The sequence below is a fragment of the Aquarana catesbeiana genome, linkage group LG03, assembly GCF_042186555.1.
Source record: "Aquarana catesbeiana isolate 2022-GZ linkage group LG03, ASM4218655v1, whole genome shotgun sequence".
Lineage (NCBI taxonomy): Eukaryota > Metazoa > Chordata > Amphibia > Anura > Ranidae > Aquarana > Aquarana catesbeiana.
This window is the reverse complement of record NC_133326.1, coordinates 152,578,623-152,597,652: the sequence shown is the minus strand read 5'-3', so window position 1 is coordinate 152,597,652 and position 19,030 is coordinate 152,578,623. Positions and strand designations below refer to the sequence as shown.

General features: G+C 41.1%; 2 protein-coding genes across 3 annotated transcripts in view; both read right to left on the bottom strand.

Annotated features, from left to right (window-relative positions):
* The window catches only part of LOC141131772 (uncharacterized), a 759,715-nt gene extending 755,441 nt beyond the window's left edge, over window positions 1-4,274 (bottom strand). The window contains exon 1 of the mRNA XM_073619424.1: window positions 3,699-4,274. The gene's annotated coding sequence lies outside the window, so the exon portion shown is untranslated. The remainder of the gene's footprint in view (window positions 1-3,698) is intronic.
* Window positions 4,275-11,606: 7,332 nt separating this feature from the next.
* LOC141134483 (uncharacterized) overlaps window positions 11,607-19,030 on the bottom strand; it is a 167,896-nt gene continuing 160,472 nt past the window's right edge. The window contains exon 10 of one of the 2 annotated variants that reach the window (XM_073624007.1): window positions 11,607-11,900. Coding sequence is in view for 1 of the 2 variants with exons in the window: in XM_073624005.1 (XP_073480106.1) it covers window positions 11,841-11,900 (60 nt within the window). In the remaining variant the exon portion in view is untranslated. The remainder of the gene's footprint in view (window positions 11,901-19,030) is intronic. The other variant, XM_073624005.1, reaches the window with a different exon arrangement.

The window sequence follows — 19,030 nt, the reverse complement described above, 5'->3', positions numbered from 1 at the left end:
TTAACCCTTTCATGACTAAGCCTATTTTTGAAATTTGGTGTTTACAAGTTAAAATCCATATTTTTTGCTAGAAAATTACTTAGAACCCCCAAACATTATATATATTTTTTTAGCAAAGAATCTAGAGAATAAAATGACGATTGTTGCAATATTTTTTATCACACGGTATTTGTGCAGCGGTGTTTTAAACGCAAATTTTTGGAAAAGTGACACTTTCATGAATTTTAAAAAATCCAAACAGTAAAGTTACCCCAATTTTTTTGTATAATGTGAAAGATGATGTTATGCCGAGTAAATAGATACCAAACATGTCACCCTTTATAATTGCACGCACTCGTGGAATGGCGACGAACTACGGTACCTTTGAATTTCCATAGGCGACGCTTTAAAAAAATTTTACGGTTACCAGGTTTGAGCTACAGAGGAGGTCTAGGGCTAGAATTATTGCTCTCGCTCTGACGATCGCGGCGATACCTCACATGTGTGGTTTGAACACAGTTTACATATGCGGGCGCGACTTCCGTATGCGTTTTCTTCGCTGCGCGAGCTCGCGGGGACAGGGGCACTTTAAAAAAATTTTTTGTTTTTTTTTTTATTTAATTTATTTATTTTTGTTGTTTATAAATTGTGTTTAAAATTTTTTTTTTTTTTTTTTACTTTTATTGCTGTCACAAGCAATGTAAACATCCCTTGTGACAGTAATAGGTGGTGACAGGTACTCTTTATAGAGGGATCGGGGGTCTAAAAGACCCCCCATCCCTCCTTTACACTTCAAAGTATTCAGATCGCCGAAAACGGCGATTCTGAATACTGTGTACTTTTTTAAATTCGGCGCCATTGGCAGCCGAGTAAACGGGAAGTGACGTCATGACGTCGCTTCCGTATTTACAAGAAGAAGGCTGGAACGAAGCCGCTCGCAGCTTCGTTCCAGTCCGCCCCCAGCCGCCGAAGGCAGCGGACCGGACACCGGGCCTCCCGATCGCACGGGAGGCCCGGTAACAGCGGCGGGAGGCGGCGGGAGGGGGGGGATGTCCCCTCCCGCTCCTCCGGTATAACAACTGAGCGGCTTTTAGCCGCATCGGTTGTTATATTCGGGTAGCCGATCGCCCGCTGAAAACAACGGTACCGGGATGATGCCTGCAGCTGCGGGCATCATCCCGGTATAACCCCGGAAAGCCGAGGACGCATATATGCGTTCGGTCGGCGGGAAGGGGTTAAGTGACTTTGAGTATTTCAAAAACCTGCTGATCTACTGGAATTTTCATGCCCAACCATCTCTAGGGTTTACAGAAAATGGTCAGAAAAAGAAAAAATATTCAGTGAGTGTCAGTTGTGTGGACAAAAATGCTTTGTTGATGTCAGAGGTCAGAGGAGAATGGGCAGACTGGTTCGAGATGATAGAAAGGCAACAGTAACTCAAATAACCACTTGTTACAACCAAGGAATGCAGAATACCATCTTTGAACACACAACACATCAAACCTTGAAGGGGGGACAGCAGCAGAAGACCACAATGAGTGGCACTCCTGTCAGCTAAGAATAGGAAACCGAGGCGCAGGCTCACCAAAATTGGACAATGGAAGACTGGTAAAACGTTGCTTGGTCTGATGAGTCTTGATTTTAGCTGTGACATTCAGATGGTAGGGTCAGAATTTGGCATAAACAACATGGAAGCATGGATCCATCCTACCTCGTATCAACTATTCAGGCTGGTGGTGGTGGTGCAATGGTGTGGGGGATATTTTCTTGGCACACTTTGGATTCCTTAGTACCAACTGAGCATAGTTTAAACGCCACGGCCTACCTGAGTATTGTTGCTGACAATGTCCATCCTTTATGACTACAGTGTACCCATCTTCTGATGGCTCCTTCCAGCAGGATAATGCACCAATGCATAAAGCTCAAATCATCTCACCACTGGTTTCTTGAACATGACAATGAGGTCACTGTACTCCAATGGCCTCCAGAGTCACCAGATCTCAATCCAGTAGAGAACCTTTGGGATGTGGTGGAATGGGAGATTTGCATCATGGATGTGCAGCCGACAAATCTGCAGCAACTGCGTGATGCTGTCATGTCAATATGGACCAAAATCTCTGAGGAATGTTTCCAACACCTTGTTGAATCTATGCCACAAAGAATTAAGGTAGTTCTGAAAGGAGGTCCAACCTGGTACTAGCAAGGTGTACCTAATAAAGTGGCCAGAGAGTGTATGTTTTATTCTCTTCACTCTACTGCTTTGTTTATCCATGGGAACAAGGGAGAAGAGGCCCCGTGTAAGATGTGCTTACCCAGGAAAAAGGACATTCTCCTGGCAGCCACCTAGCACTGCATCATGTGGAGAAGGTTGTGTGAATCACATGCTCCCCATACCTAGCAGTATCAGGTATTTCTGTTCCCTCCAGGAACCGAAGCAGGGGGAGTGAAAGGGGTTTTGGTGGGGGAGGGACATTTAAGTTAACCTGTTGCTTTCCCTACATAAGTAAAGTTCATTCACAATTATCAATGTGATCTATTTAATAGAACTAATTTCATTCATGCATGTTAAGGTATTACATTTATATGTGTATTTTGAAACTATCTATAAACGTGAAGGTAACTATGTTTGGTTATTAGACAATTGTTAATTGTTCTTTGTTTATAATTTCATTAAGTGTTCAGTCTGTTCAGAATGACTGAAAGCATGCGATCTCAATGTGGACTAACCTGTCATGTACGGTTTCCTAATGAGCGTCAAATATGAAAATGTGTAAAAGCAGGTATGTAAAAAATGGAGAAGTCACATTAAAAATGTAATGAATATATTACAATAGTAACTCAAATGTGAGCTCACTGGAAATGCAGTATAAGCTTCCCAAACTAAGATGCAAATGTACATGTAGGCAGGAGTCAAGCTAAACTAATTTCTTGCCCCTCAACTACATTTAGAAAGTCACAATCCTCAAGAAATATAAAACATGTTAGCGAATTAGCATATATATTATCAAATGATTCAGCCGTCCTTGCTAAAATGTTCTAGGTACCCCAAGCTCCACTGGACACTAACTGTAGACTTCTAACCCATCATTATTGGTGTACTAAAGCTTAAACAATTATCACATTTGCCCTTAAAAAAAAATCACAATTTTGTTTCATTACTTTTCATATAAATTTACTGTTACATATGCAAAATGGATTTAACTGCTTGTTTTCTTAGATGTTTCTTATTTAACTTTTTTTTTAGCAAAGAATATTTTTAATTATAGCAAACAGGAAAAACAGCATTTGTGTACCATGTTGCAAGCAGGATCTAGAAGTAACTGTATATGCCTGCCATTACTTTGTATAAGATTAAAAATCCTTAATGCATTTGCTACATCTTTGATAATTTATATAGTGAATGTAAAGAGCAGATATATGAAAACCATAATAAGTATTACAGGATGCAATAGTCACTCTCAAATAATATGTAGAACAATCCAAGATATTAATTGTTAGTGAAAATTCACAATTTTGTAGTAATTAAATCTTCCTGTGGCAAAATTATTTTAAAATTAAGACAATTGTAACTTTTCAGTATGCAGCACACATGTTCCAGACTAACACAATGCATTCCAAGAACTTTCCTTTTAATTCTGATAGTACATGACGCTACCAGTATATCTAACCATACATACAGTTCAGACTCTCCACATAAAGTGATATTCAGGTATTCTTACCTGGGTAATACATGTCTCAGTGCAAAAATCAGGCTTCTTCAATATGTGAAAAGATGGCTAAAAACCCCACATGCAAAGTTGTGCCTAATAAAACAAGTTCCTGTGGATTTGATGTGTTCTAGATGTTAGATTTGGCTGGAATGACATTGGTAGTTTGAGTAAGGAGAAGTTATGAGCAGAAAGGAGGAGCTAAATTCCACCCCTCATCCATATGTTCACACAGCCTTGTCTGTGGACAGGATGCATCGTAACCTACTCTGGACCACTACCTCACACTTATAAGGAATGTTAGAAAAAAAAAAATATCCCTTCTGGGAAAATAACTCTGCAATCAGAAGGAATTTCTGAGCCAAGTCTGTGATAGCAAATCAACTCAGAACGTTCAGGTAACTCGCCTGAGGCAAAAGGTAACACAAATGATCATTTAAAAAGCACAGGAAAAATATGAGGAAATGCTGCAGTGCTGTATGATGCAGATTTCAAATGCAGATTTCAATGTACTCTCTAATGGGCCGTACACACAATAGGATTTTCCAACAGCAAATATTGGATGTGAGCTTGTTGTCGGAAAGTCCGACCATGTGTATGCTCCATAGAACATTTGTTGTCTGAATTTCCTCCAACAAATGTTTGAGAGCAGGTTCTCAAATTTTCCGACAACAAGACTTGCTGTCGGAAATTCCGAGCGTGCGTACACAATTCCGATGCACAAATGTCCACGCATGCTCAGTATCAAGCAGAAGAGCCGCACTGGCTATTGAAATTAATTTTCCTCGGCTTGTCGTACATGTTGTACGTCACCGCGTTCTTAACGTTTGGAATTTACAACAACATTTGTGTGACCGTGTGTATGCAAAACAAGTTTGAGACAACATCCTTCGGAAAAAAAATCCACAGTTTTGTTGTCAGAAAATCCTATCGTGTGTACATAGCATTAGTGTATTTAATCAGTTCATTCATAAATGGACACTATGTGTATTTTATAAAAATGTACAAATATACAATAAAATGCAAGGTTCACTTACACTATACTCCTTTCCCCCTTCACAAATTACCTACTATTAGTAGGTGTGAAATGTACCTCTTGTATGCAAGAAAGACATCATACTGCTTCCAGCAAGATCCTTGGAAATACACAAAACTGGACAATGCAAAAATTGGTGCAGCTCTGCACAGAAACGAATCAGCTTCCGGTATTTTTTTCAAGGTTTAATTGAACAAGCTAAAGTTAGAATTTAATTGGCTACCATGCACAGCTGCACCATATTTTACACTGTCTAGTTTTAGTAAGCCAACCCCACAGAGTAGCCAAAAGCTTGTGAGAAGGTGCTATTATAAATTGGAATGGACTAAAGTGTCTTCAAACAAGATTTCGCCTGCTCTGCATTGACCAGGATCTTCCCAGAGAGATGGTGACCTCACAGGAATATGGAAGATGGGGGTAAAGTAAGTATAAATTTTTATATCTACATTTTACACCTACTAGTAGGTGTTTTGAAAAGGGAGAGGTTGATTGAGCAGACCTTTCATTGTACTGCAAAGTCTTCTTTAACACTTCTCTACAAATTCTTAAAAACTGGCTTTGTAACTTATATTCTGTGATTTGACATATATGTCTTGACTTTCACACACATACTCCATAGTATTTAGTGGCTCAATCCAGCCACTTCTCAATAATATTTTTTTGTGATACACTATATTGCATAATTGTTTTTATAGTCTTCTTCAGTATAGAGATTTGATCTTGATTCTCCTAGTTCTTAAAACATACATCCTATCTTGGAGAAAGTACAGAAGAGTGATGTACAGACATTAGTACTGCATGAATAGGTGCCAATTTCATACTATATATTATATACAAGTAAGTCATTGTAACTGAAGTGTACAAATCATATACCAAGCATTTGTTACATAGATGGAAATAAATCTTTACACAGTCTCATAAGACATTGAAGAATATACATAGCTAAAGTATTTTCTGCTAAGTAGAAATATTCAGGAGGCAGGTCTGGAATAACAAGACAAAATAAATGCCAACATTAAAGGAGAAGTAGGGCCGAAGCTCTTTTCCTAGGGATTACACTCCATTCTGCACTCCTGTGACCTATATTCAGCCGACAAAGCGCTAAAGTCTGCTGTCGGCTGACATCATTCAGCCGGTCCAGGCCCTAGAAAGATCCCAACTTTAATGTCAGGATCCACCCAGATCCCAGGACCGACAGCTGCCTCAGCCTCCCAGCACACCGCCAGAAGCTCCTGTTTCCTCCACAGCCCAGCATTCCAGTAAGCAATGGAGGGGCAGGACAGAGAGCCGGTGACTCACAGTCACTGGTTCTCTGATCATTGAAGACTGAGAACTGAGCAATCAGTGGTTTTTGATTGCTCAGTTCTCAGTGTAGATGTGGTGGGGGACAAATGCAGCATTGCACCAATGCTGCATCCACCAAAAAAATGTATGTTACATTTTTTTAATACCTCACACTCCTCTTTTAAGTGTACCAAGTGTCCATAAGGAGTCCTTTGTACCACAATAGAAACCAATGTACCAGGGCTGGATTAACTATTAAAGGATAAGTTCACCTTTTGTAACATGCTGGCTAGCTGTCACAAGCCTGACCGGCTGCGTCACTCATTCACTGTCCTCTGTGAATGGAAAACTACAAGTCCTGACAGCCTTTGCAGCTGTCAGCTTGTAGTTTTCAATAAACTACCATGGCGTTGTGGAGTACTGTGGTGGTTCATTGAGTCTTCCTGTCAGATTGTATCTGCTTGGCTATACGATGTACAGGCACAAAGATACACTGACAGGCCTGCAGGAAACCTGCATGGCACCAGCAATCTGCTGATGTTAATCTATATGTCCATGCACACTATAGGCATTTACAGGAGTCTATAGGCAAAAAAAACCAACACAACTTCTACGTTCAGGAGAGGAGCTTTTGAGCATAAAAAATGCTAACGTGCTCAAACGCAGGTAAATGCATCTAAATGCAGGCAAACACTAGGTGCTTTTAGCGCTTAAGCGTTTTTTGTTTTTTTTCATTTGAATGGGTGAAATAAATGAATATTCTGGCCAATGAATGAATAAATGCCCAAGCACATGACGCACCTAAATGCACTTGAAAAAAACACGGCTTAGGAGTATTTTTGCAGTTGATTTCCTCCTGCCAGGAGGAAAGCATTTAGAAGAGCCCCAGTGTGCGTGAGGTCTTAAGCCCTGAGCTAACCAATCTTATCCTCCCTCTCTAAAGATACTGTACATATCAAAGCTCAAATGCTATGACCTTCATTGTTTATTTACATCCTTTGACATACATCCTCTGTCTCCTGGTCTTGTAAGTCTACTCTTTCCTGGCTGTGCCAGGGCTGGATTTACCATTAAGCAAGAATTGTGGGGTCTGGCCTGGTGCTGACCTGGAAATCTAAGATTCATAAATCTTAAAACAGCACCTATTGAGACTTAATGTCATGTCATGTCAATTAGGCAACTGAGGGGCAAACAAGTGCACTACTGTTGCACTGTGCTTATGATATCAACTGCCCTTAACCATCTCAATACAGGGCACTTACACCCCCTTCCTGCCCAGACCAATTTTCAGCTTTTAGCACTCTCACACTTTGAATGAGAATTACTTGCAACGCTGTTTCCCTTTTTTCACACAAATAGAGCTTTCTTTTGGTGGTATTTAATCACTAGTGGGTTTTTATTTTTTGTGCTATAAATTTTGTGAAAAAAATGCCTTTCTTTGTTTCCTGTCATAAAATTTTGCAAATTAGTAATTTTTCTTCATAAATTTTGGCCAAAATTTATACTGCTACATAGCTTTGGTAAAAATAACCCAAATTAGTGTATATTATTTGGTCTATGCGAAAGTTATAGAGTCTACAAACTATGGTGCAATCACGGAAAATTGATCACATCTGATCAGGCCTTTAGTACATCAGGTGTATCAGTAAGTAGCATGGTGAGTTTTTTTAAGTTGTAATTTTTTTTCTTTTCCCACAATTCTTTGCAAAATGAAGATTTTTTTTTTTTTTTACAAAATTGTCATATTATCAGGTTATTTCTCACACACAGCATATGCATACAACAAATTACACCCCAAAATACATTCTGCTACTCTTCCTGAGTATGGCAATACCACATGTGTGAGACTTTTACACAGCCTGGCCACATACAGAGGCCCAACATTGAAGTAGTAACTTCAGGCGTTCTAGGAGCATAAATTACACATCTCATTTCATTCCTACCTATCACACTTTTGAAGGTCCTTGAGCACCAGGACAGTGGAATTAACCACAAAATGACCCAATTTTGGAAAGCAAACACCCCAACGTATATTCTATGAGGAACGGGCTGCAGATAGGTACTTGTGTACTCTGATGGGCTGCAGTTAGGTACTAGGGTACTCTGATTGGCTGGAGACAGGTACTCGGGTAACTTGATGAGCTGCAGACAGGTACTCGGGTACTCTGATGGGCTGGTGACAGGTACTCGGGGACTCTGATGGGCTGGTGACAGGTACCCGGGTACTCTGATGGGCTGGTGACAGGTACTCGGGTACTCTGATGGGCTACAGATAGGTACTCGGGTAATCTGATGGGCTGGTGACTGGTATTCGGGTACTCGGTACTCATATGAACTGTGACAGGTACTCAGATGGACTTGACAGGTACTCAGGTACTCAGATGAACTGTGACAGGTACTCGGGTACTCAGATGGACTGTGACAGGTACTCAGGTACTCAAATGGACTTTGACAGGTACTCATATGAACTGTGACAGGTACTTGGGTACTCAGATGGACTGTGACAGGTACTTGGGTACTCAGATGGACTGTGACAGGTACTCAGGTACTTGGGTACTCAGATGAACTGTGACAGGTACTTTGATGGGTGGTGACAGGTACTTTGATGGGTGATGACAGGTCCTCTTTATTGGGAGAGGGGCAATCAGTGTGATGGTGTACACTGTAAGCGGTAACGAGATGTTACTGCAATCTCCTTCTCACACACGATTGATGTGTGAGGAGGAGAACCCGGTAACATCTTGTTACTGCTCTATATTTACATTTAGTGATCAGCAGTGAAAGGATCACAGCCGATCACGTGGTAAACAGCCGCCGCCCAATGGCTGTTTACCAGCATCAATGAAGAGCAGTGTTCCCGGGAACACGCTGCCGACGTAATCGCACGCATGCGCTGCGCAAAGTGGGGTGGTAATCTGTGATCGACCGTGACTTCATCACGGCTGATCACGTGGTAAACAGACATGCCCAATGGCTATTCACCCCCCTCGGTGGCGAGCGGTGTCTCCGTGACACACCACCACCGAAGGTAGAGGGCTGCGCGTACACGATCTTGTGCATGCCCTGTTTAAATGGACGGACGTCATATGACGCCCGCCCAGAACAAGAGCCGCGCTGCCTGCCCGTCATATGTGAGCCGGTGGGCGGCAATCGGTTAAAGTGCTTGTAAACCTCAGACATGAAAAATGATATAGTGAGTGTAATGAAATAGTGTGTAATAGCCTGAATCCAAAGCACCAAGAGTGATTCCTCTCTGATCCCTCTGCTATCTGCATGGGTCACTGATAGAACTCTAACACAGTGTTCAGTCCTCAAGGTGCCCCAACAGGTCATGTTTTCAGGCCTTCCATTATTTTGCACAGGTGATTTGATCAGTTTCACTGCCTTAGTAATTACCACAGTCGTTTCATCTGAGGGAAATCTTGAAAACAAGGCCTGTTGGGGCACCTTGAGGATTGGAGTTGAGAAACACTGCTTTAACACAACAGCCTTGAGGGAGACTCCCTGACCCCCTCCAGCACACAGCAGGTGACTCACAGCCTCAGCTCTGTTTGATTTTCTGTGAGCCTGTTAGAGGGGGGTGTTCCTTCCCTCCAATTAGATATCAGGGAACTCTGTGCTTCAGCTCTGCAGTGTGTGTGACATCAGATCCACACCCCTGCTTTCTGAGGCTGAGAAAAATCCTTTGATCTGTGTGTTTTTAGAACAATCTACAAAAGAAATGGCTGCAGTTAAACATGTACAACTTGAGAGTGAGACTACTCACTTTACTGGGTATATGTAAGGGTTTATAATCACTTTAATAGGGTCCTGAAATGCAAAGAGGAGCATGTCAGATAAAGTTTGCACACAAGTTTGTATCCACATTCAAACATTAAAATGAGCATAAGGCCTCATACACATGGACGTTTTAGAAAACAAGCTGTAAAGCTAGTACCGATGCCAGGAAAAAAGCGGCGTAAAAAAACGCGATTTTATCCATGTTTTGCATGGAATTTATCCATGTTTTGGTGTTTAGCCGCGCTAGCTTTCAGCTACGTTTCTCTGCCTCTATTCAAAATCAATGTTTCCCTATGGGAGCCCATTGATTTGAATAGAAGTCGCGCCAGAATTTGGATGAAGATGATCCGACTTGCGGTACGACTTGTGTGCTGAGAATCTTGAAGGGGAACCCACCAAAATGTAAAAAAATGTTTTGCCCAAGGTTCCCCCCAAGATGACACCAGACCCTTCGCTCTGGTATGGATCTTAATGGGAACCCCCACACCCAAAACAATGGCGTGGGGGTCCCCCCAAGATCCATACCAGACCTTTATCCGAGCACGCAGCCCGGCAGGTCAGGAAAGGGGGAGACGAGCGAGCACATGCCCTCAACATGGGGGGGTGGGTGCTTTGGGGCAGGGGGGCCCTGTATCCCCCACCCCAAAGCACCCTGTCCCTATGTTGATGAGGACAGGGGCCTCTTACCGACAACCCTTGTAGTTGGTTGTCGGGGTCTGCGGGCGGGGGCTTATCGGAATCTGGAAGCCCCCTTTACCAAGGGGGCCCCCAGATCCTGGCCCCCCTACCCTAGGTGAATTAGTATGGGGTACATTGTACCCCTACCCATTCACCTAAAAAAATGTGTCAAAAATAAAGTATTTTTATTAAGGCAGCTCTGGCTCTTCTCCCTCTTCTGGCGAAGTCTTCTCCCTCTTCCAGTCCTTCTCCCCTCTCCGGTTCTTCTCCTCTCTGCGCTGTCTTCTCTCTCCGCTGTCTTCTTGCTCTTCTGACGGATCTTCTCCCTCTGTTCTTCTTCTGATGTTGATATGGCTTCCAAATGATATCATCGGGTGGCCCCGCCCCATGCCAATTTAAGTCCTTGCACACGGCGGACCCAGTATTACACTGGGAGATCGCGTCAAGTCAACATCAAAAGAAGAACAGAGAGAGAAGACCCAGCAAAAGAGCGAGAAGACCCGGCAAAAGAGCTAGAAGACAGTGGAGAGAGGAAAACCGGCAGAAGTGGGAGAAGGCAGCACAGAGAGGGAGAAGACATCGCCGGAGGAGGGAGAATAGCTGGGGAGGGAAGAAGAAATCGGAAGAGTGCCTGACCACACAAATGCCAACATGTCAAACATTCCAATAGACACAATCTTAAACCTTGTGGACAGCCTTCCCAAAAGAGTTGAAGCTGTTATAGCTGCAAAGGGTGGGCCAACTCAATTTTGAAACCTACGGACTAGACTGGGATGCCATTAAAGTTCATGTGCGTGTAAAGGCAGGCTTTCCAATACTTTTGGTAATATAGTGTATAGATAAAATATCAATTTTGGTGGACTAGACCTTTAACCCTTTTGGTAAATATAAGTACACATGAACAAATGAATTAGATGCAAAGAGAAGCGTGCATGCAGCACATTTTTTATGGCTAGCAAGGAATGAAAGAAATAAGACCACTTGGAACATTCTACAAATTGCCAACACCAGAATTTATAAACCAAAAGCTTCTGTTTCAAAACTTATTTCAAAATGTGGTTACACACTAAAATAGCATTACATAACAACTAGAAAAATAGTTAAACATTTATTTTAAATAAAGTACATTTGACATTAAAAGTACATTTGAAATAACTGCTATAATTCTTAGTTAATGAAACCCATTCATGTGTTCAGCTTGTAAATGGTCAATAATTACAGGTTATCCATATATAGTAGCAAAACAGATAAGCATATGCTTCAGTAGAGAAATATTGTCATTTCTAACTCCCATTTCATTCTTCCTCCTAAATTCACGTGACAGATGATGTATGGGGTGGAGCAAACCTCTTGCCACTGCTGCTCGATTATAAACCTTATTCCTCTGATGCCCCACCTGGAGTCTGCGACAACAACAAGGCTGCAGCTTTGACAACCTGTAACAAAAAAAAGCATTTAAATATTCAATCAGCTACATATAGCTAATGTAAGCATATAATTCATAAGATCCTTGTGGTTCAGCTTGTCATTTCTATATAAAGCTCAGGAAGAGTTTACTCACTTTTCTTTAAACTACCTAATGTCAGTGCTTTGTGTTCTTAGCATTCAAGTTGGGTAAAATTCCCACCATAGAAGTAGGTTCTACCCAAGTCTTCATAGATGCCTACCACCAGCACACTTTATTTGGGTTAAAGTAGTTCTAAAGTCATAAAGCTAATGCATTCCATGCAACCTTTATTAAACCCAAAAGCAATCATTTTTTATATTACAGCTTATCAATTCTTAGATGTGATGGTTGCCTTTGAAGGCTTTCTTTCTTCTATTTTAATCTGGTGATCCAGCCAGCAAGTCTGTTGTTTTTCAAAAGCACATGCTCTCCAGCAGAATGCATCAGTTTACATGAATGAGAAACTATTTAACACTGGCAGGGGTGCTTAAAATCATCAGCTTTTATTTATTCATGTAAAACCTTTACCCCATAAAAGAAAAAACTGTTTACTGTAACTGAATATGCAGTGTGAGCTGGAGTTTGACAATTTGTTAGTGTGTTTAAATCTGCTAATACATACAACACTAGCCCCCCCCCCCCCCCACAGACTGATTGATAATTCTGCTGTCTGCTGTGCCTCCTGTTCTCATTCATCCAGAGTGGTGTGCCACTAATACAGGAGGTGTGTTATTGGCCAGCTTACCCCAGGTGAAAGAAAACAGAGGAAAAAAGACAAAGAAAAGAAACCTGAAAAGCTGCAATATATTACATTTTTTCTGCCTGTTTCTTCCTCTTCCCATAACTAAATGCTTCTCAGTCCTGTATTGGTCCAGTGCTCTGCTCTTCTGCAGGACTTCTCTCCTCTCTCTGCTCCCTTACAGGCTTGGCCAAGAGTAGGGGGAACTATTGGCTCCTGTTGCTGTCAGTCAAAATCCAGTGAAGAGGAAACCTGGGGCATGGCCAAGCTGCACTGCAGCTTGGGAGCGAGCGCCCGCATGTGTGCCACCATAGACTTCCCATGGCAGCACAGTAGTAGAAGAGGAAGCCTGGAGTGCCAGCATGGGAATTCAGAAGAGCAGGTTCAGGCTGATCTGTGCAATACCATTTCACAGAACAGGTAAGTATAACGTGTTCATTATTTTAAGAAAAAACAACAACTTTACAATCACTTTAAGTAGCTTCCGCCAAACTGGTCCTATAAAGTGGGTGCTTTCCTTTGACTGCTGTAGGAATATTGATTTGTTAAATGTATGTAAATCTTAACTATAAACCTTTCAGCTCCCCTGACTTTAACCCCTTCCCGACCAGCCGCCGCAGTTATACTGCGGCAGGTTGGCACTGCTGAGCGAGCTGTCGTAGCAGCGCGTCCCCGGAGCCGATGCGCGTGCCTCAGTGATCGTAAACACATAAATCTCGGTTCTGTCAGGGGAGAGGAGAGAGATTGTGTGTTCCTACCAAGTAGGAACAACGATCTCTCTCCTCCTCTAGTCAGCCACATCCCCTCCACAGTTAGAACACACATAGGGAACACATTTACCCCTTGATCGCGCCCTAGTGTTAACCCCTTCCCTGCCAGTGACATTTATACTGTAATCGGTGGCTATTTATAGCACTGATCACTGTATAAATGCCAATAGTCCCAAAAAAGTGTCAGAAGTGTCCAATTTGTTCGCCGAAATGTCTCAGTCCCAATAAAAATCGCCATTACTAGTAAAAAAAAAAACCTAATAATAAAAATGGCATAAATCTATCCCCTATTTTGTAGACGCTATAACTTTTGCGCAAACCAATCAATACACGCTTATTGCGATTTTTTTTTTTTTATTTTTACAAAAATATGTAGAAGAATGCATATCGGCCTAAACTGATGAAGAAATTTGTTTCTTTTTAAATATTATTTTTTGATATTTATTATAGCAAAAAGTACAAAGTATGTTTTTTTTTTAAATTGTTGCTCTTTTTTTGTTTATAGCGCAAAAAATTAAAACCTGCAGAGGTGATCGAATACCACCAAAAGAAAGCTCTATTTGTGAGGAAAAAAGGGCATACATTTTGTTTGGGTACAACGTCACACGACCGCGCAATTGTCAGGTAAAGCGACGCAGTGCCGTATCGCAAAAAAAAGTCCTGTTCAGGAAGGGGGAAAATCCTTCTGGGGCTGAAGTGGTTAACTGTACCATTGTAAGTGTTTTGTCATGTATGTCTGATAAGTGGAAAAAAACTGTTGAGCATGTCAGAAATTCAGTGAGCTGAACTTTTTTTGCTCTCTGCAGTACCAAGCAGTGTTATTAGACCTTCCCACTTTACCTTTGTGGACTACAGAACCCCTCATGCTTTATGTTATAGCAAATAGAGGGGGAGGTGCTCTGTAGTTCTAACACATTGCCTGTTCTAGGGTGACAACACTGCTTCTCCATAAGGGCAGTACAGTGAGTGAGCATTGTCATCTAAGGACAGAAAGAGTGTTACTGGTAGGATCACCAGGTGAAAATATGAAAAAAGCCTTGGAAAAAAAGAATGCAGCTACCACATATTAGGACTGGTAAACTGAAATATACTACATTTTGTTCTTGGGTTTATACATTTTAAACCAATAAGATAGTTACTTAGGCCCCATTTTCACCCAAGCAGAAAGGTTTTCAGGTGTTTTGCAAGCGTGTTACAACATTTAGAAGTGCATTACAAGCATTTTACATATGTATTCAAGGTTCAGGTATTTTTATTTTAGCCAATAGAAAGCACTAGGGGGAGGAGATTAGAGGCGGAGAGGTGCTGTTTTGCCAGAAAACACAAGACAAAACGCTTGTAAAAAGCTCATGTTGAGTGTTTTTCAGGTGTTCCCATTGAAGTCTATGGGGCCAATCTGCCTAAAAGAAGCTTGTGTATTTTTTTGAACAACAAGTGTTTTGCTACAGGCAACAAAATGCACAGATGTGAATAAAAACTATTGAAATTAATGGGATTTTGTTTGTTGAACGTATTAGAGCTACATGCTTCAAGCAAAAAATCGCTCAGGTGTAAACGGGGCCTTGATGTCCAAAATGTATGCAAAGTCACAGTAGGTGGAATACATTAAATCGCTACAAATTAATTATTATTGCTACCTTTTATTTATAAAGACATAAACAGCATTGATAATATAAGCATTCATTGAGCGTGTCCAATATAATGTATCACATGGCAAGATACAGAAGGCAAGTTAAAGTGGTTCTAAAGGCAGATGTTTTTTTTTTATCTTATTGCATTCTATGCATTAAGATAAAAAAAAAACTTTTGTGTAAAGCAACCCCCCTTAGCCCCCCTATACTTACTTGAGCCCCATTTCGATCCAGTGATGTTGCAAGAGAGTCTCAGCTGTTTGGGACTCTTCCTCCTCATTGGCTGAGACAGCAGCAGGCTCCATTGGCTCCCACTGCTGTCAATAAAAATTAGTGAGCCAATGAGGAGAGAGAGGGGGCTGGCTGAGCCACAGCTCCATGTCTCAATGTACAAGCTGCTTGCTGTGGGGGCACTTGGCAGGAGGGAGGGGCCAGGCGCACCGGGGGGGACCCGAGGAGAGAAGGATCAGGGCTGCTCTGTGCAAAACCACTGCACAGAGCAGGTAACTATAACATGTCTGTTCTTTTTAAACCAAAAAAAAAAAAAAAAAACAGGACTAATATCACTTTAATGAAGGATATATAAATGCTATGACACAATATAAAGTATATAGGTTCTATTGTAAGGGATAGTTAGGGGCAGCAAAGACTGATATGTGCAACCATGGCAAATCATACAATACAACGTTAAACGGCCTTTATTATCTTAAAATCCTGAAAATGAAATAGCTCAATGAATTGGAAGATAAACCTTAAGTAAACTGATGAAAACCTGTTGACATTTCCTTTCTGCTAGGTTGGAAAGAAGATATTTTTGTTGATGTTCTCTGTACCAAAGTACTTAGTCTTATACTTAGTGTATAATGCAGTGTGAGGGCAACATTCTGTAAATAGGCCTGCAGTGAATTTATGGCAGGTATTTACTTAGTAGTAAACCAATGGACAGCCAGAGGGTTTTGCCCTTTCATGACCAGAACAATGTTTACATTTATATTTATAAAGCAGTGAATGTGTCTGTCACCAAACGTTTACTGGTGGTAAATCAATTGCTGTCATTTAAAATACATGCAACTGAAAGATTCATCTACAGCAAATGTTTAGTAAATGTCAGATTCACTGCTTTTAGTGTTGAAGTTGGTAGCGTTGGAGTAGGATCATATCTATATGAATTATATTGTTACATTTTTGAGTGCATGAAAAGGCACTTATTTCTGTATAGCTCCTGCTATAAATGGTTCCAAAATTAATGAATGAATAAAGATAGTCTTATTATCTGGTTCCAGCTGTGATCTGATCTGTACTGGCTATATCTCACAATTTTGGCATATATGACCAGGCACATATATAGTATTCACTCATACGCTCATGCCAATTAGAGAGCCCCTTGTCAAATTTTCTATTTTCCATTGCTTTGGTAAAAACTATTGCTGTAAAGGAACCAATGACATTCTATGCAGAGCTAGACTTGCCACATATGTAAAGCCATTCCCAGGCAAAGCTGAAGAATTTCAGCCATACTTCTCTGATAAAGTATGGCTACATGATGCACTGGAGTTGATTTACTAAAACTGGAGCATGCAAAATCTGGTGCACTTGTGCATGGTAGCCAATCAGCTTCTAACTTCAGCTTGTTCAAGTAAGCTCTGACAAAAAACCTTTAAGTTGATTAGTTATATGCTGAGATGCACCAGATTTTACACACTTCCGTTTTGATAAATCAACCCCATTGACTCCTAGTTTGTTACCACCAGATGTGGAGTTGTGATCTTGCTATGGTTTACACTATAACCAAATTGCATTGGGATCAGAAAATTATAGTTTTCAATAGAGTCTGTATCATCCAATGCATTAGGATGTTGTGTGTTGGAAAAAGTCCTACATTCTGCATTTTGGCTGCTATGACCTGCAGTTAGGCATTCGTGCCAATTCAAATAAAGCATCCCATACAATCTGATGTATACTAGTTCTAAAGTATGACTAATGGATTTGTAATTTTGTTCAGCCTGTCTAGTGATATAGGCACACCTTCCAGATAGCTAAGCCTGCACCCCCTTTGCCTTTACTGCACACTTAATTGTAGTTGAGCAGTAGAGCATAATAATAATCTAAGACCTGCCCCAGTCTGTTACTGGACCACAAAGTTGTAGCAGCACACTGATGAAGTCATCACACTTTTTGGACACTACTCTGCAATGCAGTAGAGCCTGATTGGCTGAAGCTGCTGGCTTTGCCTATTTCAGTGCTTCTGTACAGGAGATTTCAGAAAGTTAAAAAAAAACAAAATTCAAAAAGAGGGGGTGGCAGTTTGGGGGTGGGTTTGTATAGACTGCGGCCATGTTTTAAGTTATATCCTGAATATGGGTGTAACATGAAACATGGTCAGAAACATGGACTTACCAGTCTGCTAATTTGTAGTCCTGTGAGCCTCCAGGTAATTGACCAAATCTGGTCTCCAAAATAGTATATCTTTGCAAATGATCAGCTGCTAACGTTACGCATGTCTCATAACCATGCAAAATAGTTAAGCCAAATTGTACACACGCTGCGCTTATCAAAATAAAAATAAGAAATTTCCACTAAATTATTAATAAAGCGATATTGTGCTTAACATATACAAAATCTATTAACAACTATTAATACTATACTATACGTTAATGTGCAATAAATTTCAGTGAATGAATAAATAGGTAAAAGTGCTCCAATGAGCCTGTGTATTGCAAATATTACACAAAGCTTGTGCAATTTTCAAACATTAATAGATAATTCAATACAAACATCCATGCGATTTAGTGTTGCATCCAAGCATATCAGTACTGCATCTATGCAATATGGTGTTAGTGCAATGTTCGAACAATAAAAAGTTAAAGAATACAAAAAACGCATCCATGCGATTTGGTGCTACATCCATGTGATTCTATTCAATTCAATGCTGTGTTGCTGTGCAATGATTAAATTAACAGTCTGTTTTAGTGTTGCATCCATGCATTTCAGTGCTGCATCTATGCAATATGGTGTTAGTGCAATGTTCAAACAATAAAAAGTTAAAAAAATACAAAAAACCGCATCCATGCGATTTGGTGTTGCATCCATGTGATTCTATGCAATTCAGTGCTGTGTTGCTGTGCAATGATCAAATTAACAGTCCACAGATCTTCCACAATCCATTCATGTGTTATAGTGAACACAAACTAAAGTGCTTTGCGCTCATACAAGTGCTCCCCCCCAGGTGATAGCCCCTCACCTTAGGGCGTGCGACCTTGCAATTAAGCTTGGTCAGAATGCGCCTTAGAACCTCTCTGGGTTCGATGTTATATGCAGGGTCCTGGATAGATTTGCACTGGTGCCTCTGTTCCTCACAGCAGTCCCGTTTGTACCTCAATATATCAGCATAAAAAGGACTTCATGGTGCAGTATGTACTAAATTTATTAAAATCATAAACAAATCCCGCAATGGGTACTCACAGTAACAAGGCGCTTAAGGGCACCACACTAAAACAGCAGAGACGAACGGGCAACAGCGGCCAGTATGGGGTGGCGTGCTAATCTGTCCCAACAGGTTGTATGTATAACGTTCCGTCCTGTCCCCTTCCCCTACGCGTGTTCGATACAAGGGGTATTTCGTATCTTCATCACCCCCTGACTTACCAGTCCCCTCTGGCTTCACAAAGGTAACTCCCAGGCCTCAGATTCTTGTTTTGTTTCTCTGCTTTCTGGGTGGATGGCCAGGTGGGGATGGGGTTCTTGTATTCATTCTTATGCCCAGGCCTTTTTTCCCTTCTCTCCCCTCATGACCCCCTACTTTCCTTTCCTCCCCCTACCTAGCCCCTCCTCATCCTTTCCCCTTTGTGTTTTTTTTCTCTCTCTCCATTCTCCTTCAACCTTCTTTATCTCTGACAACAACTATCTCTAACTTTTGAAATACTTATGAAAATGATGGGAACAACAATTGCTAATGTGCCTTGCAATTCACAATATAAAA